The 24,173-nt window shown below is 40.5% G+C and overlaps 1 protein-coding gene across 1 annotated transcript; it reads left to right on the forward strand.

Annotated features, from left to right (window-relative positions):
* The first annotated feature begins 344 nt into the window (after window positions 1-344).
* hpgd (15-hydroxyprostaglandin dehydrogenase) lies at window positions 345-22,618 on the forward strand. The gene is made up of 7 exons (XM_051386169.1): window positions 345-844; window positions 1,603-1,726; window positions 5,327-5,433; window positions 10,919-11,015; window positions 17,965-18,041; window positions 18,147-18,310; window positions 21,951-22,618. The coding sequence occupies exons 1-7, from the start codon at window positions 752-754 to the stop codon at window positions 22,072-22,074; spliced, it is 786 nt and encodes a 261-aa protein (XP_051242129.1). The 5' UTR covers window positions 345-751; the 3' UTR covers window positions 22,075-22,618.
* Window positions 22,619-24,173: the final 1,555 nt, after the last annotated feature.

The raw sequence follows: 24,173 nt of genomic DNA on the forward strand, positions 1-24,173 counted from the left end.
AGAGACCTGAACCTTGGTGTGATGTATGACTGAAAAGCATGTTGTGTAAGAGCAATTAAACAGAGGACACACAATAAGCTAACATGGACGTAGAGAGGAGGAGGAGGGAGGAGGAGGAGAACGTGAGGTTGGCAGCTTCGTCAATGGTTGATGTCCAAGTTTTTTTTTCATGTTTTTTTTTTCTCACGTCAAGAAACAGTGACGTGTGTGAAGAGCTCAGGTGTATGGATGAAACAGGAGTAAGAGTAGTGTAGAAAAAGGGAGGAGGAGGTTTGAAGGAAGCAGGAGGGCAGGTACAACTAGCTGCATAAAACCTGTAATTACTATCCTACAGAGTTTACTTAGCCTTTGACTCTCTCTCTCTTTCTTTCTTTCCCTCTCCCTCTCTCTCTTTCTGTCTCTGTCTCTCTCTCTCTCTCTCTCTCTCTCTCTCTCTCTCTCTCTCTCTCTTACACACACACACACACACACACACACTGTTTGCCTAGACTGATAAGCTGGGGGGGGCAGGCAAACAGCCCTGCTAAAGGAGTGAAAACACACACAAGAGTGAGAAAGCCTATGACTGTGACGGGGAGAGCAGATAGGTGCACAAGCGCACAGAGGAGGACAGAGAAAGAGAAGACACAGAGAAGAAAAAGCCAGCGAGACATAGAAAGGAGAGAGAGAGACCAGAGGAAACAAAGTGTGAGAGGCAGAAGGAGGAAGAACAAAAGTGTGAAGGGTTTTTTGCTGCTGCTGTGCTGGGACCATGTCTCTGAATGGGAAGGTGGCTCTGGTGACCGGGGGGGCTCAAGGCATTGGGAAAGCCGTGGTCCAGTCCCTACTGCAGAGCTCAGCCAAGGTCAGTGCTGTTAGCTTCAGAACTTTATCACTTCAGTGCTTTAACTTCATGTTTTCTGATGCAGCTTTAACTCTTATTATCTGTGCTGCTCAAACACAACCTGTTTTGACCTCACTAGAATGTCTTTCAGTCTTCACTGTCTGCATGTCTGCTGGGCTTTTACTGATTCAACTTGAATTGAGTGAATGCACACTAACACTGCTTTAAGTTCTTCACTTCACTTCACTTATCTCAACTTTATCACATTTGTTTTCTTTAGCAATATGTCACTGTCACTCCACAGCTGCCTTCCTGCTTTTATATGTTTTTAAAGGTCAGGGCATATGTTGAAATAGGGCCAAGTGTTAATGTGTCTTATACTAGTTCATGAGTCTCAAAGTTTGTTTTAATAATGTTGTAAGATTAAGTGGCTTTATTAACGAGGGATCTGACAGTGAAGGAAACGTGCACTTTAAGGGTAAGAAAGGTGAAGCAAAGAGGCTTAGGAGGTAAATTAGTTTCTGAGAACTTCTTTCACACCTTGTGAAACGAGACTAACTGTGGTATGATGTCGTTAGACTTTTATTTTTGTCCCTTATCTATGCAGCCTGATTTGACTAGTGAGATGATAACACTGAAACCAAAATATTAGTACTAGCTTCTGCAGAGATGGACAGAAACTTCCTCCCGCTCTGCCTGTGTCTGTGTCCGTGTGTGTGTGTGTCTGTGTGTGTGTGAATTTAAAAGGTCCAGCTCACTAACAGAGTTCTGTGGTTCAGGTGGCAGTGGTCGACCTCAACAAGACCTGTGGCGAAGAATGCAAGGTGCAGCTGGACGCCGAGTTTGGAGAGGGCAACTGCACCTTTATTCCCTGTGATGTGTCAAATGGAGACGCACTGAGAGGTAATGCTGTCTGTAGGACAATGAGCGCAGAGATAACAACATCACTCACTACTTGTTGAATGACACAATATGAAAACTTAGATAAGATTTCCTCAGTGCATTCAGTGTGTTGTGGTGTGTAATCCTCTTATTATGACTCCTCATGTAGCCTGTGGAATATGAGTGTTCACAGGAGGGTTGCACTTTGCTCAACCTTTCTAAACTTCCTTGTGATGAATGAGGAAGTGACTTCAGAAAGACCCTAAGAGTGAGGGACTATTTTTGGCACGCATTAGAAACTTTTTCCTGGAAAGAGCTGTTGCGCTCTGAGTTGGTTCAGCGGGTGTGAAAGAGCGGGTTCAGTCAAACACAATATGTGTGTGGAAACAGCGAGCCCTGGTCACTCCAGTGTGTCATACCAACAGGTTGTACCCGTGGTCCAGCTAAAGTTTTTCTAGTCTTGCTTTGCAGCCACATGAGCATTTATTTTACAGTATTTCAATTATTGGTTCAACTCGATTGCTTACTGCTCCATGAACTGCTGTGCACTTTCTCACGTTCTCTTTTTCTGCAGACCTGTTAGTGCTGCTGCTGTGTGTGTGTGTGTGTGTGTGTGTGTGTGTGTGTGTGTGTGTGTGTGTGTGTGTGTGTGTGTGTGTGTGTGTGTGGGCGTGTCAGGGTGAGAAACAGAAGAAGAAGTGAATTAAAGTCTGTGTATATGAATAAGTGTGTCTTTGAGGGAGCGAGGGAGCGAGGGAGAGGAACAAGGATTCATTGTCTGACAGTGAAAAAGTAAATCCCTGCAGGCTAACGGCTGTGGAATGCTGTTTGGTGTTACTCCTAACCGTGTGATAGTACTACAGTTGATGTAGACACAGCGTGAGCCTGCAGCAGAGCCAATGACAGTCTGTGCATGTGCATATGTGTGCATGTGTGTGGGTTTGTGTGTGTGATAAGAAGAAATTCATTGTGTTTATAGGTTTGTATGTTTCTCTGCAAGCACGCACAGTGCATTTTTGCATGTGTGTTTTGCAAAGGTGGCGGAGGTAGACATATTCAACTTCTTTACTCAAGTAAAAGTGAAAAAGTACACTGGAAAAAAGGAATCTCAAGAAAGTAAAAAAGCTTTGTTCTTCTGGTGCCTTCAGTTACGAAAAAGTCATTTATTTTTATTATGTGGTTTGAAGAAATTGTGTCTTATTGTAAGATTTATTTATTAATATTCTAATTAAAGTAAAACATTCTTAAATTCAGCTCAATAAAGTGACCAAAAAACTTACTTTAAGAAAATGTTTCTTTAATAAGTTTTTAAAAAAAACAAACATTTTTGAGTACCTCATTTCTGTGAATTAACCTCAACTTGACCTCAAATGAACTCTTGAATAACTCCATTGTTTTGAGTGCACTTACATGACTCGTTTTCTTTAAGTTGACACACAGTGTTTTGCGATTTGTGATTCGACCATTTGGATAATCACTTAATTGTACATTGTTTTTATCAGCTGCTTTAGTTGAAGAAAAGTGAGTAAATTCAACGTAAGTGGTATCATTTGTATAAAGAAGATGGATTTAAGTTAGTTATTATTAGTTAGTTATTCAGATACATTCTGTTAACACATTTTAAATACGTTTGGAAAAATACTGCATATCAGATTAATATGCTTACTAGTTTAAATGGAATTGGTACAATTAACTTAATTTACTCAAGGTACTTTAACAAATTTTTAATTATTTCTACTCAAATCAAATATTTTGTTGATAAACAGTTGATAAACTTAAACGGTTTAAGGCAATCAGTTTCCTCAAACAATTTGAGTTAAACTATTTTATTGCAGTGTGCAGGCTCTGAAGTTCTCAAAGCATTAAGAAGCATTAATAGTAAGTACGTATTGGTAAAAAGTGCTCTCTCACTTTCTCTGAAGGACATTTCTACCGGCTGTTTCTGTACAAAGTTGACTGAAACTTTAAATTGGGTCATAACTCCCTCTATTGTCTGTTTCATCCATTGGAGGTCTTTTACTTTGTTTTTGTCATTTTTGCCGTGTTTTGTCTGTCACGCGTGGTATGCACTAGTCTTGATGCAAAAATATATAATAATTAACAATTCCTCTCAAATGCATTCAAACTAAAGAAAGGAAACTGAAAGAAACACAGATATTTGTGTAAAAATGTGGAGGATTAATCAAAAGTTGTCATAAAAATAAATGCTCAAATAAAGTAGGGATACCTGAAAAGCCACTTAAGTACAATAACGGAGTATTAGTACTTCCTGACACTTGTGCGTGTGCATGCGCAGATGAGTCTATTAAGAGCAGGTTCGTTTGTTTCTAATTGTACGGTGTCCCTGTGTGGAATTCGGCAGGTGATGACACATGCAGGTTTTACCATCTCAGGTTTCTGCCTTCAGCTGCTTATCCAACCACATCTGTCTGCTCACATGGGGAGAACTTGCAGTAGGCTCATTGTGTGAGAGCCCAATGCATGTCCCCTTATTCACACTGTCTCTCTGCAGATGTTCCATCAGCATGACTGCAGTCAGTTTGGCAACATACACAAGGAAGCAAAACATGAGGGCTTACACTCTGGTGGGGGAGGAGTGGCTTCTCATTGTTAGAGAGCAACGGAAAAACACACAAATGCTTTCATCGAGAATTTCAAGTGAGATTTTCTTTCTTGCCACAAACATTTTCCTTTTTTTATTGTAAAATCAAATTTAAAACGATACAAACAAACAACATGAGTTAACATTCACATAAAACATTGAATTATTATATTTATTATAGGTATAAACATTGTTCAAGTATATGGGCTATTACCTTCAGTCCTTAACACTACACTGTAGTATGTGAGCTGAGTTGAGAGCTCAACAGGCCGTCCCTAGAGAGGGCTAATCATGGATAGATTTACAGTTTCATTTTGGGGAAGGGTCTTTACATCTTAACATTTGTTGAAACTTTAACTATATCCTGACAGTAGTACATGAGACAGATAATCTGTGAAAAAAATCAGTCCTCGGTCCTCGGTTGTTTTTGTTCAGGCCCGGTGGATTCTTACAAAAACCATAAGGAGCACTAGGAGGAGCCAGAGGAACCTGATTGTTTCACAGATTATCTGTCTCATGTTCTACTGTCAGGATATAGGGAAAGTTTCAGTGAATATGACAAAATAAGTTAAATAATAATAATATTAATTGTTATTATTATTATTTGTGTGCAAAACATAACTAGGACACTACAAAATCCCATAACCAGGATACTCAGTATGGTGTGTTTGGAGAATCAGCTGTGGATGAAGGAGTGGCTCAGTGCTCCAGAGTACACTGTAATTGAGTAAATGACTGTGCTTGTATAAACAGTGTGCTTTCATGATGGCAATGAGTTTCTGTCATGGCAGACACTATGTGCCAACTCTACCCCCTCCCTGTGTCCCTTTTTCCTGATGATCCTTACACAGTCATAATCAATGCAAAACAGTGGAGAGTAGTATTTCTGCTCTGATTTGGAGTTGTCACTGAGTGAGCTGAAGCTGGAAGAAAGCCATCCTCATTGAGCTCTTACTGTATAAGATACTGTGTTAGTGTATACAGTCAGTCACTGCTGGCTTTTTGTTTCTGTTGAATAGATGCATTCCAGAGCACTGTGGACAAGTTTGGTCGCCTGGACATCGTTATCAACAACGCCGGCATCAACAATGAAAAGAACTGGGAGAAGACCATACAAGTCAACCTGGTAAGATGACAACACTTTCAGTCAGGTCAAGTTTACACAGCCCAAACTAATCACACATTTCTGATTACTGAGCTTTTCAATCTGTACAAAATACAGCCCCCACTATCGGTGACTGCCTGACTTATGTATTGCATATGTGGGAGGAAGGACTGCTTGCACATGTACCAGTATCTACTTCATATGAGGCTCTCAGTGACCCTCAAGACCACATCCCCCTCCTGCCTGGTCTCACCAACTGGTGTATGAATAACACGCTAATGTCTGTAGTAGGTAACTTTTATAAATTTCTTTCACTATATCCTGAAATGTCCTGAAAAGTGGCGTGTACTTATAAGCTATCCATTAATATCTCGTACCCCCCTCAGGAAGTGGACATGTTTACCTGACTGTTAGCCTGTCTCATCTGCTTACTGAAAGCAAGAATGTGCCTGTCTGCCAAAATATGCCAACAAAACAATAATGACTTAAATTACTAACACTCTCACGTCATGTTTGAAATGTTTATTCCAGCAGCATAACATTTTGGCATCTGGGCTCCGACCCCAAATACCTTAACCCCCAGTCAGAGCCTACAGGTGGATGCTGGGGTGATGGTGGGGATTACAGCGCAGCAGCAGCAATACAGATGCAGGGCAACAGCGGCATTGACAGAGCAGAGGGAGAGCTGGGAAATTGTGCAGTTTAAATAGAGCGCCAGATTGGAAGGGTGCGCTTGGTTAGTGATTATGGAGTGAGGCATGTCATGTGTGTATAGCAGCGCAGCTCGAGTTGACTGCCTGAACTAGCTCGCAGGCTTAGCTCCATTTGTATGCCTGAATACATTTCAGTGGTCAATACTCTTCTGTATCTTGGCAAGAAAAGAAAATGTCTGACCCGTATAATGTTCTTTAGATGTATTAGTTAGTTAGTGAAAGATGCACTTTCATAGGGTTAAATATATCAGAATTAAGTTTATGGAGGTGTCATCCACATGTTAAGGAAATCAATATTTCAGATTACTTGCAGATGGGGATGCCTAGTTGTTAAGATTAATTAAAGTAGTGGACACATTATTTAGCCATGTGGTACTCTAAATTAAATGTTCATTCCTTAACTAAAATCAATTTAACTCACTGTAACTGATGTTTCTTTAGAAGTAGGACGTCATGAGGAAACCAGTGTAAAATATTGCTACTCTGAAGCACTGAAAAAGCAAGGAATAGAGAGGGGTTGTAGTTTTTTAAAGTACTGTTAATTTGGAGATCGTTCACCTTCCTCCAGAACAGTGCTGAGGAACAGCAGGTTAGAGATTTGCTGAACCTCGTTGAGTCTACATGACATGGAATGCCAAGAATGGTTGAAAGCTCTAAGCAGACCGGCAGTCAAAACACTTTTGAAGAAGTTGGTTGGAATGTGATCCAGATGGGATCACAGGTCACAACACACAAGTAACAACATGACCAGGTAGCACTTAGTACATGTACTTTGTGAGACTTGAAAACAGTGCTTACATATCTTTATAATAGAAGTGAATCATCAGTTGCTTTGCCACAGCCAGTTCGAACCGCGCAGTCAATAAAAGCTGCAACAGCAGGGCCACACACAGGGCCAGGATCAGTAGTAGCCTTATGCAGATGGAGACAGAAATGGTAGATGTAAGACGCACTGCAGGCCAGTGTATGTATGTGTGTGTTTGCCAGAAAGATTAGTTCATTAATGTGACAATGTTAGCCAGCAAGCTAATTTTCAACTGCAGTCCTTTGGCAAGGTGTTCAAAATCCAAATCATCACATTTTTGTGTCTGTGACCTCCGCTCCTGATGACAGACATCAGTTAGAAAGGAAGTGGAGTGAGACTGGGGAGGCCAAACTTTTTGTGTTGCTGAATATTCTAATTTAAGTTGTGCTGTTCACTGTTAGCTAACAGTTAGCACAGTAAGCTGTCCAACTTTAAAGGTCCAATCTTTTCACCCAATAAATGAATGAATGTCTTATTGGAAAAGGTTTTATCCTGTGTGTTTCTCATCTGATGAATGATGACACTATCAGAAAACATCACTCGTGTAGATTTACTTAGTGTTTAGAGTGATTTCCACGCTTACATTTAAATTTTTTGTTTAAAGAACAATAAGACTTCATACATACAGTATATAGACTGACTTAAACTTTTAAGTTGGTTTCTCAATGTTACAAAAATGCCTGGAAACACAACCTTCTGGCCTAAATCAGATCTAAGTCAGTAAGTGCTTCTGTATATAATCAGTGACAAAATCACTTTCTGCCAATGGAGCCATTGTTTTCCTGTCCCACTAGGACATTAACCAACAGCTACTAAGGCAATAAGAAATTCACTTCAGACGGATCCTTCTACGATCTCATTTGAAACTTGACCCATTGTGGTTTCAAAGTGACCACAAGTTTTCTTGTGTTTGAAAGAAATAGAGCAGCCAGTGCATTTACATTTTCATCAATTTCTATTTGAAACATAGGCCAACCAGTAGAAACCTGAGGGAGTGTTGCCAGTAGTTCATACAAAATCTGATATGACTGAATGATAATAATCCCTCAGCCCAGTCTGCTAGAAGATAATGATAAACATGCAGGTCTCTAGTTTGACAGCAAGGGTGTAATTGGCCGATAAGGCAGAACTACAATGTTATCTTTGCACTCTTCCGTTATGACTATTTTGCTGACAGTCATCAGCTTTGACTACTACATTACTGTCAGACAGACAACTGGTAATCAGATCTTTTTTTTTCTAATTCTTAGAAGCTCTGGACAGGATGCACAAACGAAATAAGTGCACTAAACCCAGGAGGATACTCTGATATACAAATCAAACACTACTACTAAGCTGCAGAGGTCATATTTGGTGAAACTTTGTCATGAGACAGATAATCTGGTTTCTCTGGCTCCTCCTAGTGTGTTGAGTCTCATTCTTAGGAGACTCAACAATCAACAGTCTTCAAGTCGCCAACACAAAATGTTGGTATTTGATGACCCGAAAACAGGACTCAGCAATCAACTATCTTTCTCGGGTCTGATTGGTTGTTTTCATTCAGACCCGGTGGATTCTCACAAATGCCATTTGGAGCACTAAGAGGAGTCAGAGGAACCTGATTTTTATCTGTCTCATGTGCTACTGCCAGGATATAGTGAAAGTTATTTTTCTAAAAGCCACGTACTGCAGCTATTATATTATGATAATATCAAATTACCAAAAACTCACTGATGAGTAGCAACAGTAGAATATAAGTTATTGCTATTTCTAATACTAAAATACTATGATATATACATTTTTGGTGGTTACAATATATTACATTAACTTAATGTAATTTCTTGTCCAGCAGAATATTTATTTAATTGATAAATTGTAGCCTTGCAACCATGCAAGTATCCAAAAAGAATAAGAAAAAACACCACGTTACTAATTGTGAGTACACAAGACTTTTACACAAAATTATGACTTTGTATGCATGCAGAAATGTAACTGGTTTAATAAGCCTTAGAAAACAATATACCATAAATGAGCCAATATGAAGGAAAGACACAGCTTTATTTTTAAGATGAGATTTCAGTGTGTCCGGTTGCATTCATGTGCATAAGCAGTTCCCTCAGGTAAATGCAATTTCTTTTGTCTGGAGGCTGCTGGGTTTAAACTCTACTGCTGAAATAACATTATGTGGAGCTGGCGATATCTTATATGACCTTTTCAACCAGTTCTAGCAACACTGCCGCTGTGGTGGTTGAAAAAACGCTTTACTGATATCCTTAATGCTTCTGCTGTCAAACTGGAGGCCTCATTGTCCCTAAAAGACCCCAGAGTGCAACATCCCCTCTCGAGGCTTTTCAGACTCCTCCATTACATCAGCAGGCCTAAGTAGAATCTCACCATGCAGCTCAACTTCCAGCACTGGAAAAACATGGACAGCCTCCCAATTTATACTCATAACCCCATCACTCAAAAGGCAAAAAAGCAGAGTTCACATGAGTTGACACAGTTCTTCAGCTGCTCAGATACAGTACCTGTCTTTAGGGTGTTAGACTCTTGAGTCCTGAGCTGCTGTACAGATGGTTGTCCTGCATGCAGCCATGCCATAAAATGAGAACGGCAATGACATCCATTCAGAGAACGTAATGAAGAGAAGTGAACAACAGTAAATGGACAGTAGATTTAAGACCATATCATATCATTTGATACCAACATTTTTAACTGAAATTACTCCTTTACAGTCCTTCCTTTCCTGTCATAGTTGCATCAGCAGAGCATTGTTTTGTAAATCAAAGCTAATCCCAAATGAATTACTGAGCATCATGTCACAAGAGAAACAGGCTTGTTTTCAGTACAATGTGACCAGACCTTGTTACATACACTGCTGGTGTGGGAACAGTGATAGCTGTGTGAGGGGCAGGGGCATACAAGGGAACCCCAGAGGGCACTTTATCACTGGAAAAGCACCCTAGACAGCACTGGAGTGATGCACTAGAGTGATGTTAGCTGTGGGTACCTCAGGGCACTATCTTTTTCATCTGATATGCCATCTCTTGGTAATGCTATGCATAGTTTAATCCCACTCATTCAGATAAACCGACATGCACTTAATGCACTTTCCCAACATTCCTTTTACTAGACTCTTCTACGTTATTTTCTAGAAACATTTCTTTTTTTCCAAAGCTAGCTGCTTATTGCAATAAATATAGCAAAAATATTGGGCTTTTATTTACCTGAGCTGTCTTGCACCATGTTATAATGTAATAATGGATGTAATAACCATTAATGCTAATGACAGAGCCTTAGGATGGTGGTGTCAGTTGGTCGGAGCAGGATATCACAACATCAACTGGCCAAATTGCTATGAAATATTTTGTGGAGATTCAAGATCCCCATAGGACCTAGCCTTAAACTTAGCCCTATCAGCAACAGCCCAAACTTTGTACTTCTCCAGAGTAGAAATCTAAATCTAAAGGTTAACATGAGATTTACTGAGTACATTCAGGGTCCCAAGTAAACAAGAATTTAGCGGTCAAAGTTTGTTTGGCTTCAGCAAAGCTCTAACAATAGCAAAATATGTAGTGCTGTATGTTGTGTGTTCTTTCCAACACTTTGTGCAGCATAATGAACATTGCAACATTGAGTTTTATACCTTTACCCTTGTGATATACTGTATGCATTTCATCATCTGTTTGTTATCATTTGCTGGAATTGGGGGAAAACGACAAATTATTTTAAAAACTGGTTCATTTCATTATGGCACAGCATATATTTTACGGAAGTCCATTAAACACATACATATTATCTCATTATCACTGAGGGGATTTGGTTTCTATATAATTAGGTAAGTAAAATCTTCAGTGAAAACTGACTGCAAAGAGGACATCTGTATCAACACCTCCACTTATCAGTAGGTTCAAACATTCTTTCCTTTTGGTTTCACTTCCTGCTCACTTATGCTGAATTTGCCTTTTGTTTTTTTTCTTTTGCCTGTGTTGTCTCCTTATCTATACAGACCTCTGTAATTAAAGGGACCTACTTGGCACTGGAACACATGAGTAAAGAGTACGGCAAAGAAGGCGGCATCATTATCAATGTGTCCTCTATGGCAGGTAACACATACACACACACACACACACACACACACACACACACACACACACACACACACATACACACACACACACACACACACACACACACACACACACACCTTATCAACAGCAAATGATTCACTGCAGTCTCCCCTTTTCTTCGGGAGAGGCAGCAGCATAGCATATGGTGATGGGGAGGTGAGGATGGACTCAGTGATGGCAGTGTAGAAGTGCACCATCACCGATTTTAAAGGGTTGGTTTGGAAGTAAATCCTCTGCTGAGCTTTTTTGGTGGTGAAACTGATGCTCCCACTTGAGGTCCTGGGTGAAGCTGAAGGACTCCAGTGTTAACTGGGAGGTGGGTGGGACTGGGTTCTTCTTGAAATCCACAATCATCTCCACTGTCTGTAGAGCATTAAGCTCTAAGGTGTTCTGTCCACACCAGGTCACCCGATGGTCAATCTGTAGGCGAACTTTTCCCCACGAGAGATGGTGGTGCGGCCTCCTGTCAGACAGGAAGTCAGTGATCCACCTGCAGGTGGAGTCAAGCATCCCCAGATGAGAGATCTTGTTTCTGTGGTAGAGCCTGGGATGATGGTGTTAAAGGCAGAGTAAAATCCACAAACAGCATCCTGGATAGGTTCCTGAGCAGTCCGGGTGCTGGAGGATCAAGTGGGAGGCTGTGTTTACTGCATTGTCCACTGCTAGCTCTGTAGCCAAACTGGTTTTGAGGTGAGACAGCACAAGCTGCTCAAATTACATCATTACCACAGAGGTCAGAGCGGGAGATCTGTAGCCATTGAGTGCTATGGTAGTATGTGGCATGTCTCCAGTCAGTTGTTAAAGATAAAGACCAGAGATAGCTGATCAGCACAGTGCTTCAGGCTGGAAGGAGAGACAGCTCTTCTGCTGCTCTTCACGGGTTCTGTCTCTTGAACAGTCTGTTGCTTCTCCCTCTTCAGTCTTTCTCCAGGATAGTCTTCATTGTGGTAGGGCCCTCTGAGGTTGACAGCTGTGGAGAGGCCCATGCCTTTGTCTTTCAGTTTGACAGTAATCACATTCAGATCATTGACCAGGTCAGTAGTGGAGTGGCTGGGCTTTAGGTTTATAGTTGGTGATCTGTTGACCCTTTCAGACAGATCCAGAGTCAATTGCTGAGAACTTGTGTTGAAGTTTCTCAGAGTTCACGTAGCATCTCTTACCACCATGTTAAACCTGTATTTTGATTCTCAGTTAGCTGTGAACCAGGGTTTGTCAACTGGGCCATGATGTTACATACCCCTCCTCACAGAAACTGTTGCTAACATAACAGTCAGTACAGCCAAGCACGCTCAAAGACCCTCCACAGCTTCACTGTTCCACTTCTTTGTTGTCCTCACACCAAGTTTACAGAGCTTTAATTTTTACCTGTATGCAGGAATAGAGAACAGGCTTGTTCGCTCCACACATAGTATCTGATCAGCGAGCATGCGCTCTGCATCCTGCACGTTGGCCAACGGTGGATTGTAAACACCGACGAGAATGAAGGAACATAAAGGTTTAGTTTATGAAAAATTTCACTGCTATTTCAAAATATCATACTGCTATTTTACGTTGTCAATATGAATGGTTGTTCTGAAATGTGTATTATGTAATGCTACAGTCTGCGACCTCTGAGCCAGGAGATGAGAGCACATTGCACTGAATTTGAAAAGTCTCAAATTACAGATTAAAGAAAAGTTAATCATTTACCTTTGTTTAATTTGATTTGTGCAATAAATTTGCAAGATATAAATGTGTGCAGAGACCAGTGACACTTCAGTCCTAGTTTTAAGCACATGTCTTACGGACCACTCCTTTCTAAAGGACACACATATTTATGTCAAAATGTCACGGATGATGAATTTCTCCAAGTCTCTGGAAGCCAGGCTTATGAAAACAGTTCCTGTCTTCCTTGAGTGCATGTTATTGGAGGAAATACATGAGACAAGGTTGGCAGACATCCACTAGAACAGAAACTGTTGATCTGGATCATTCTGTACCTCTGTCTCCGTCATGGAAAAGTTCATACTCCAAAAATGTTCATCTGTGTTTTGCTCTCTACAAACCCACACCCTCACTCACTCACACACACACACACAGACACACGTTTTACAAGGTAGTTCCTGCTCTTTTATGGTTTTATATAGTCCTGATGGGCCAATACTTCCCAGGCCAGGTCTGTAAAAGCTGTAACCTTTGTCTAAACTCAAACAAAAACCCTGCAGGAATAAGTTGTTCTAAGGAAGCACCAGACCACATTATGTATACATTACACAACTTTAAAGACCACGCAAGCTTTTGATGGGACTGGAAGCAGTTAATTAAAAGGATTAGTGAAAATGTCACTAGGTTTTTTCTCCTCATAAAAGGATAACATGCTGTTCTTAATCCAAGCAATCAATCAACCACACATACTGGATGAGTGAGCTGTTAGCTTGTTCCTGTTTGGTTATACCAGAGAAACACAAAGCATCATTGTATTGTCGTGACTCTTTGCTGCTATTCGCCAAGTATCATTACCACCAGTATAATTTTTCCCTTTTCTTGCTTTTTAAGTTTTCCTGAGGGAGCTAGAATCAAAGTAATGGGGGTCTACAGCACAAGCTGCTCAAACTACATCATTACCACAGAGGTCAGGATGAGAGATCTGTAGCCATTGAGTCCTGTAGTCCTTGATTTTTTGGGGACAGGGATGATCTTGAAGCATTTTTTTTGCACCACAGACCACCTGTGGGATGTATTCCAATAATCACTCTCCTGTTACCTCTGTTTTGATCTCCATCACCTCTAGAGGAAAATTGTTTGGCTTGTTAGCTAAATGTTTCATTACGTTCACTAGTTAGTTGCTAAATTTATCTGTCATTTAGTGCTGGGCAGGTAGCGTGTGTTTTTCACAACATTCGTTTTTTGTGGAGTACCGTTTAGAAGCCTTGAGTTTGGTATTATGACCATTACCAAGTTGGTTTTCTGGAGCCAGGAATGGTGCTGTGCTCACTGTCTAGTTTTGACTTGTAGCAGGTCACACACACTCTTGTATTCCAGATAAACAGTACACTAAAATATGTTTCTGAAATGATTTTAAGAGAGAAATAGTCAACACAGTAACAGAATATTGATTAATATCTGATCAGAACTGCCTGGTTCGACAGTTTGATGAGTTCTGTGCAGTGAGCTGGAAAGACTCAGGCATACCCTGCTTTATGGTCTGTTTTACTCTAAATGGGACCATCATTTACTAAATGAACATCATGCTGAATGGAAGAAGACTGAAACTAAAGAGTGAGACCATAAAGTCATTAGGAAAAGTGTGAAGTCTGGTCCTTTCGGCACATGACTCAATACTATCAGACTTCTTTTTTCCAGCCAATGGAGCTGCCCCCTGCTGGTCGTTAGAAAGAAAACAAGTTTAAGACACGTTTGCCTTGGCTTACCTTCACAGACCCTGAAGCACATACGTCAGTGGTTTTTCACAGAAAACTGATGGAAAGGCAGTTGATGAGAGTGGAGTTTATGGGTTGTGTAACTAAATCAAAGAGCTGGAAGAGGTAAAAAACCTAAGCAGAGTCAGTGTGTTCTGTGTGTCACGATGTAGTAGTATATATATATATATATATATATATTACGTTATGGGTACCAATTCCGAAGTGGAGCAACAATTAGCCACCTGCTCTACATGGATGACATCAAGCTGTATGCCAGGAATGAGCGAGAAATCGACTCGCTGATCCACACCACCAGGATCTACAGCAACGACATAGGGATGTCATTCGGATTGGACAAGTGCGGCCGGATGGTCTCAAAGAGAGGCAAGATGATCAGAACTGAAGGGGTTGACCTACCAGAGGGCAACATAGGTGATATCCAAGACAGCTACAAGTACCTTGGTATCCCACAGGCTAATGGAAACCATGAGGAAGCCGCAAGGAAGTCAACCACAACCAAATACCTCCAGAGAGTAAGGGTCCTGAAAAGTCAGCTGAATGGCAGGAACAAGATCCAAGCCATCAACATGTACGCACTACCAGTCATCAGATACCCTGCTGGGATCATAAGCTGGTCAAAGGAGGAGATAGAAGCCACAGATATCAAGACAAGAAAGCTCCTCACCATGCATGGAGGGTTTCACCCCAAATCCAGCACCCTGAGACTGTACGCTAAGCGGAAAGAGGGAGGCCGAGGACTAGTGAGCATCAAGGCCACTATCCAGGATGAAACATCAAAAATCCAAGAGTACATCAGAAAAATGGCCACCAAGGATGAACTGCTAAGTAAATGTCTCAGGCAACAGAAACCCGATGAGAGTGCAGAGGAAGAGGAGCAGACAACCTGGAGGGACAAGCCCCTACATGGCATGTACCACCGCCAAATTGAAGAAGTGGCTGATATCGAGAAGACCTACCAATGGCTGGAAAAGGCTGGACTCAGAGACAGCACAGAGGCACTGATCATGGCAGCACAAGAACAGGCCCTAGGTACAAGAGCCATAGAGGCCAAGATCTACAAGAGTAGATCTGACCCAAGGTGCAGACTATGCAAAGATGCCCCTGAGACAGTCCAGCACATAGTAGCAGCGTGTAAGATGCTAGCCAGTTCAGCGTACATGGAGAGACACAACCAAGTGACTGGAATAGTGTACAGGAACATCTGTACCCAGTATGGAATAGAAGTACCCAAATCCCAATGGGCCACACCACAGAAGGTGGCTGAGAACAACAGGGCCAAGGTGCTGTGGGACTTCAGCTTCCAGACTGACAAACAGGTCCTGGCCAACCAACCAGACATAGTGGTGGTAGACAAGGAGCGGAAGAAAGCGGTGGTGATAGATGTGGCCATACCAGCAGACGCCAACATCAGAAAGAAGGAACATGAAAAGGTTGAAAAGTACCAAGGGTTGAAAGAACAGCTGGAGCAGATGTGGAAGGTCAAGGTGAGCATGGTCCCCGTGGTAGTAGGATCACTCGGGGCAGTGACCCCCAAACTGGGGGAGTGGCTCCAACAGATCCCAGGAACAACATCAGAAGCCTCAGTCCAGAAGAGCACAGTCCTAGGAACAGCTAAGATACTTTGCAGAACCCTCAAACTCCCAGGCCTCTGGTAGAGGACCCGAGCTTGAGGATGACACAGATACCACCCCAAGAGGGTGAGAGGGAAGTTTTTTTTATATAATATTGATTGTAAGGTTCAGGAAACTTCAGGAAAAAGGTTCTTGTCGACCCTGGTGGAGCCTCCTGCCATGGTCCTGCTAGATTGCCATTGCCAATACTGTTGTTGCTGTGCACCTGTCTGTCTGTCTGTCTCCCGCTCTCTCTCTCTCTGTCTCTCGCTCTCTCTCTCTCTCTCTCACCCCAACTGGTCGAGACAGACGACCACCCACCTAGAGCCGAAGGATCTATCCTAGGTTTCTGCCTTTTAACAGGCAGTTTTTCCTTGCCCTTGTCGCCAAGTGCTTGCTCATGGTGGTACTGTTGGGTCTCTGTAAATAATGTTTTAAAGAGTTCGATCTAGACCTGCTCTATTTGAAAAGTGTCCTGAGATAACTTCTGTTATGAATTGGCGCTATACAAATAAAATTGAATTGAATTGAATTGAATTGAAACATTAGAATCATTTTTCAAAATCTATATATAGCTATGGATCTAAGTTATACAAAATATCCAATATTGTTCCAACAGAAGTCCAGACAGCTGGATAAAGAAAGGATGAATTATTTATTTAATTACATGCAAATTAAATCAAGAAGACCACATAAATCAGAGCTCCACCCAACAGATATATGAATTCTACATGTTTGGCCAAAATATGAGTTATTTCGGAAAACTCCCCGAACCCCAACCCCAACAATGCATTAAATCACATTCACCAGAACAGTTTCCTCTGTTTATTTCCTTTTCTAACCTTTTTCTTCTCCAATAGATATAGTGTTTCCTGAAACTGTGCACAGGTAGTAGCTGTTATGTCAACTCTTACCAACAGATTATGTAATTACTTACAGGCAACAAAGCCTGGGGCAGAGCTCTGTCCCATATTTCACTCTAAAGAATTTGCTACTGTCAGTGCATTCTTACTGTAATGTGCATAGTGTTTCAGTTAGTCATGACATACAGGTGATGCACTAAAGGTGACCTTTGTGCAGCACATTAAGAATAAAGCAGGAATGTTTTTTTCTAATAGGTTTCAGTTAGAACTGGATTCTGCTAAATATTCCACTAAGTTTACAAGAACTTTGCTGCTGTGTGTTTTCGTGGAATTTCAATATAGGCATTGTTTAAAATAAGGTCATCTGAGGATCTTTTACATTTGTATATGCTTACTTTAGAGCTGTGTGTTGTTGTAAGATTTCAGAGGATGTTCTTGTAGTCGGACACATCATCTTGGAGCTCTAGAACAGTTCAGCCTCCAGTAACAGCAAACATATGGTCATCAGTTTTCACTTATTTCACTCTTGATAACATCAGTGTGTGTGTGTGTGTGTGTGTGTGTGTGTGTGTGTGTGTGTGTGTGTGTGTGTGTGTGTGTGTGTCTGACACAGACTTGTCTGAACACGAACAAGTCTGTGTCAGTATATCGTTTTCTGGGGAAATGTGTTCATGCAAATGTGAATTAGCATATTTTTGTTTCAGTCCTCTTCTAAATATGACTGGGTGTGTATACTATGGAAGCCCATTCCTACCCATGTGACAGGGGGAAAAAAGATTCTGTAAGTCATTATAATGATAAACATTCTCAAAATATTGACTTAGTATTTCAATATTTTGGATTGTTGCAGAAAATAAACTTTTAATAATCTTCATAAATGAACATTACTTTTAGGATTTTTGATTCGCCAGAAGTAAAATGCTAATGTTAGGTTACGAAGGAGCTACACCACAGTAACATGACTTGTTTACTGATTAATCTTTGCTCTGCGGTGCCGTTGGTAACGTGTTTGTCTCCTCTTGTTCTTCAGCCTTCTTGCATTCTCCTCATCAGCCTGTCTACACTGCTACTAAACACGGAGTCATCGGCTTCACTAGAGCTATGGCGGTAAGGCACGCACAGTGAATGAGACGGTGTAAAAAGTCATCTTGAGCTTTTGCAGAATGGATGAAATGAAATCCTTTTCAACACTCACTGTACCTGTTCTCGCAGGACGCATCCTCTCTGGGCAACTACGGCGTTCGCATCAACGTCCTGTGTCCGGCCTTCGTCGACACTCCTCTACTGCACTCAGTGGAGCACGAGGACAACATGGGCAAGTTTGTCAAGTTCAAGGACGATTTCAAACGCAGCATGAGCAAGTTTGGAGTTTTACAGTAAGTTTACTCACACACACGTAACTAGTTTCACTGTGAATGTATTGTTACATAGTGGACTGGACATTACTGTACACTTCATTCATTCATGTTTTTTACTGAGAGAACAACGGTTTGAATTGGACTTTTGAGTCATTTATGGTCTTTAAATCAGTCTTCTTATTGATTACTTGATAGCTAGAATTGATTTTAAGATTGTACTGTAGATTGAACTGTAGATTGAACTATAGATTGTACCGTAGATTGTACAGTAGATTGTACTGTAGATTGAACTGTAGATTGTACTGTAGATTGTACCGTAGATTGTACAGTAGATTGTACTGTAGATTGAACTGTAGATTGTACTGTAGATTGTACTGTAGATTGTACCGTAGATTGTACTGTAGATTGTACTGTAGATTGTACTGTAGATTGTACTGTAGATTGTACTGTAGATTGAACTGTAGATTGTACTGTAGATTGTACTGTAGATTGTACTGTAGATTGTTTGTTTGTTACTGTATTATAAAATTGCACTATTGTACTACTATTCATTTTATTCTTGTGTGCAGGTCTTTCTGTGCCCAGGAACTGTTCATTATCCATCTAGACTAGACACACTCAAACATTCATTATGGTCCAGCTTTTGTACTGCATTCTCTCTTCACCATAGAACCATTCACATGCATTTTCTGCAGGGAATGCATTTTCTAGTTCAACAGCTGTCAAATAGTTCACATCTTGAAACCTAAGCTGTATCTTTAACAGCACCCTGCAACTGTAGGAGCAGTTTGTTGTTAAATTAGGAAGCTGCTTGCAAATGTTTGTTAACCACTCTGTAAGTCATGTTGCTCATTTGGTTTCCTGTTTCTGTCCACCACATGTGGCCCAAAAGCCACGTGTTCATGTGTAGCCTTGAGACAAATGTAGTGAAGTAAAAGCAACCTCTACACTCTACAACTGCTTTTGAACCACATTCTTTCTTCAAGAACCTTTTTTTTTTAAAAAACAAAACTCAGAAATAAATGTTCATGTACACTACAGGCTTCTATGATCCATGCTTGTAAATAACAATGCTGAGGTGCTATCTGATAGAAGAGTTGTGCAAAGGAGTTTCACACAGGTGCATTAGAAATTCATCATTATGAATTATAAGTATTGTAATATAATAATAATAAGTACTTTCTATCAGCTGTGAATAGATGCTTTCCTTTAGTGTAACACAGTTAATCCAATAGCGCTTTAGAGTGAGATCTGTTTTGTTCGGTGAGAGGGGGAGAGAAATGTGTGAAACCAATGCAAAGGTGTTAATGTGCTTGCAAAAGAAGAGTGCCGCTGTGCTAAGAAGGTGATGATGAAGATTATGTATCACATTTGTCTTTGAATTATTCTTATACATTTATTCATTCATTTATTTTATTTCTTATTAATCATCAAACCAAGACCATTACAACACTTATAGCAGTGGTTCTCCACCTCTTTCCTTAAAGGAACTTCTTTTCTATCAATTGTGTTTGTGATGGTCTTTGTCATCAGTGTATGAATGTGTGTGAATGTGTGAATGTGGCATGTAGTGTAAAGGGCTTTGAGTGGTTGGAAGACTAAAAAGGTTCTATATAAGTGCAATCCATTTTACATTTTGTTTTATTTTTTTTTTTAACACTTAATAGGCTAGTTTAACTATGTACTTTCAAATGCAGGTTGAGGACATTAAAGTAATTCCAGTAGTGCAATACAAAACTCTACACATTCACTGTACATACATGTATATGAGAGCTACAGATCTAGAAATACAACAGCATTGGTCTGTTGTATCCTGCATTTGGCCACAAGTTCTCATGCACTTGTATCATTGGTGTGTGAGTGTGTGTGAAGGGTTAGTTCCTCCCTGATGAGCAGTTGCACGTGCCATCACTGTGTGAATGGGTGCTTTTGTGGTCAGAAGACTAGAAATGTGTACCAGTCAACTTAATAACAGTATAGAAACCACACATTCACTTCATGTACTCTGGTTTTATAGAGTACTGCTGTAAGAATACAGCTTTTCAATGTGGAATGTGTTATGTAAATACAAGTAATAGGAATAATTACATTGATTAATGTGTCACTAGTACTTGCAGTTACTGGTCAACAAAGCCAGAGCCGTGTCAACCAGAGGACATTCAGCTGTATCTACTAATGTGCTTTGCTCTTTCCACTTAGGATGTCAGATTTGGTGATGTTCTGTGTTTGTGAACTAATGGCTCTTTCCAAACAAACTGCAGTTAAAAATATGTGTCCTTGAAAATATTCAGAGCCACTCCTTCTGTTCTGATTACATTCTTATTTCACTCAAGCAGCGACTTGGCAGCCGAATGATACTTCATCTTTCAGGAAACTTGGCATGTGTTTATTTGGAGACGCTCTGAAAGCAGAGACATAGTAGGACAGCTATGCAAGAATCAGATGTCCCTCCATCACTTCACTATAGTGGTTGATTACAGATAGTAGTGAGCATTGATCAGAACTGTGAACCCATTAATGTCCACTGTGGAATTTTATCATTTCCTTACAATGCTTAAAGGTCCAGTGTGTAACAGGAGGATCTATTGGCAGAAATGGAATATAACATTCATAGCTATGTTTTTAAGTAGTGTATAATCACCTGAATATAGGAATTGCTGGGGTTTTTTTACCTTAGAATGAGCCTTTCCAAGGAGTGCGCCATGTTGAACTGCCATGTCTCTACAGTAGCCCAGAAACCAAACACTGGCTCTAGATAGGACATTTAACATTTTCCGTTCACTTAGAAGGGATGGGTGAAGCAAGAGAGTTGCAATCTGAAACTACACTGCTAGATGCCACTGAGTCTTACACATTGGTCCTTTGGAGTCCTAGTTTAGCTAAGCACAAATCCACTGAAAGTTTTCAAATCAGTCAGGTTACATTAACGTCATAATGTCTTAATGTCTTAATGTCATTTTCCAGGAAGACACTTCTAGTACAGTAGGTTAGCATTATCAGATCTTCCTCATATTAATACACACATTCTGGAAAGTAACAATATAGAAAAAATTATATATAATTTTTTTCTTGGTTCAGACCTTTTATAATGTATCCCTATGGGATAAAATGAGTTGTAAAGTGCTGTATCTCTAGTTTGGTACCATTGGATTCAAGTCAACTTCTGTTTCAATAATATGTTTGGTCCAGTGTAAATAGGCTATTATTTAGATATTTACTAGATATTTAACATTGTGTTTGCATTTGCTTTCTTTTTTAACACACCTGCAGGGCTTTTCTTTAACATACTTTATATAGTCCTTAGTCATTAATGTGTTAATACTGGACTGACCAGACTGTGTTTGTTTAGGGCTCTGGGAAGCTTTCTTTAAAAGTTCAAATTGTGCAGCTCAGAGACGAGCAGCCGGAGAGAAGCATTTAGTAAAAGAGGAAGTTGAGGCCAGATGACTTCCTGATCACACGCACACTCAGATCAGTAATTAGTGATGTATTTCCTGTGCAGACCCCCCCCCTAAAAAGACAGTAATAAACCTCCTACTGCCCTTACTTAGAGAGACTGTGTGTGTGTGTGTGTGTGTGTGTGTGTGTGTGTGTGTGTGTGTGTGTGTGTGTGTGTGTGTGTGTTATCTCAACCTTTTCCCTCTCTGTTTGTCTCCAGACCGTCACTGATAGCAGAGGGCATGATGAGGTTGATCGTGGACTCCAGTCTGAATGGAGCGGTAATGAAGATCACCTGCTCCAAGGGAATCCACTTCCACACCTATGAACCCATGTCTGCTTGAGCCTGGACATACTGGACTCTGCACTGCTGAGGAGGACAATCGGGGCTTTATCCTGTCTGACTGCAACTGGGTCAGAACAACTTCTGGCTGCCCCTGAAGTTAATATCAGAACTGCGTCTGAGCATTGTTTGGATTCTACTGGAAAAATTGATGTGAACAATGCCTGATCATGTATATATACCTGTCCCAAATGAGTGCTATCCAAACAATAGTTCCATACACTGTCAATATACTGTCTGATTTGAATAATTATGTTAATACTATGATAGTAATGGTTGTAGTTATCAAAATTACTGTAGAAAGTGTGGTGTTTTCACTGCAAGCCAAGATATAAACCTTTGGCAAACCAGGGTCGTAGATCTGTCTTTTTCACTGAGGATTCTGTGTTACAGTCAGTGTCATCCACCTCAGACACGACATGCAGCTTCTTTCTTTAAACAGTGTTATCATAGCAGCTGTAACAGTAATTATTTAACACTTGGTTTATATGATTTATGTAAAAATAAAAATAAATCCACTAGTTTAGTGGTTTGTTATTTTGGGAGATATGAGACTTATTTATTGTTTTTTAGGGCTGTCCACACAAGAGCAATAACTATAAATATATAGTTTTTAAAATCGTCCTAACTCAAGCGGATGGCAGAGTCCACACCACAACTACAATGATATCGTTGGGATCACTTTTAGATCGATTTGATGAACAATATTACGTCATGGTTTTGGGCTTTCTTTGGTTATTGCCTGTTTTATTTTGTTATTTTCCTGCTCATGTGTCTTGTCTTGCTTCACTTCCTGTCTTTATCTGTTTTCCCTCTGGTTTTGATTGTTTTCACCTAATTCACCTTGATCCACCTAACTGAAGAAAAACAAAAACCATGACATATTATGGGATACAACTTAATATTAGGCTGCAAATCACACATAAAAAACTAATGTTACATGAGACATGCTGTCAAATGGTCTTTAGCACTGATGGGGTCTCTGAAGTCCTTAATGATGTTCTGTTTTTTACCAAAGTATGAAAGAAGTTGTCTTTAGAAGACGACAACTCTCGTAACAGAGTGTTGATTCTCCGAACTCTCCTGTTTGAATAACTTTGTGGACGCTTATACCTCTAGATTTCTGGATTTTTCCCTAAAAGACAGAAACACAGCTGGAGTGTGCAGCCCACTGGGACCACTGTTTACACTTTATTGTTAATCAGTGTGGATGCTAACACAGCTGTAGTTATAGTTATTGGTGTGGACAGCCCTTAAGAGACTATGTCTGCTAAGCCATGCACATTTTTAAACGCTCTTCCATGAGAGAAACTATTTTTGTTGCATTCATTTTGTTTTGTAGAGACCTGTTTCCACAGTGAAACACCTGCACAACATAACAAGACTAGAGGAAACATGGAATGTGGATGGGCCACGTATGGTCCGCAGTAGTGTCTGTGATGTCAGGTTTTGGATATTAAATGTTCATCTGCAATTTTCTGCAGTGGTCCCAGTAACTGTTCTCAATTGTGCAATATGTAAGAATTTGCCACCTGTCAAGTTAATACTCCAAACAAATAGGGGGCAGCATATAACCAGAGTAACCACGAACTGCTGCGAACTGTAGCTGCCGGTAGCTGTGCAGCTATCTGTCCTATTAGCTGTACTGCATGTGTATTAGCTGAACCTGCCCGGACTGGGAGCTCGGAGCTCTGGAGCAGGGTTAGCCCAGGAGGAGGAGGTTTTTAAGCCCAGAGGGTTATGAAGGGTTATTTCGATCAACCCAGAGTTAACGATTGTTGGAACAGTGGAAAGACTGAACAAGACGGTTTTGGGAATTTTTATTTTGTTTCTGTCGAGTTTGAAAGAAGAGTGCGTTGAATGAACAATGAGTTTTTAAGATGAGTTAACAAGGCAATTCAGCTAGTTTTAGTTTGGTAAATAGTCTTAAATTCAGAATGTGTACAGTTGTATTTTTCTGTTTAATAAGGAAAATAGGTGAAAGAATATTTCCTTTCTTGACGTGAGTTTATTTTAATTTGTTAGAATAAAAAAGCTAAGAGAACGCAGCAATCTCACCACTCACAAACATCTCCCAGCTGACAGATCTATGCTATCGGA

The sequence above is a fragment of the Dicentrarchus labrax genome, unplaced genomic scaffold (assembly GCF_905237075.1).
Source record: "Dicentrarchus labrax unplaced genomic scaffold, dlabrax2021, whole genome shotgun sequence".
Taxonomy (NCBI): Eukaryota; Metazoa; Chordata; class Actinopteri; family Moronidae; genus Dicentrarchus; species Dicentrarchus labrax.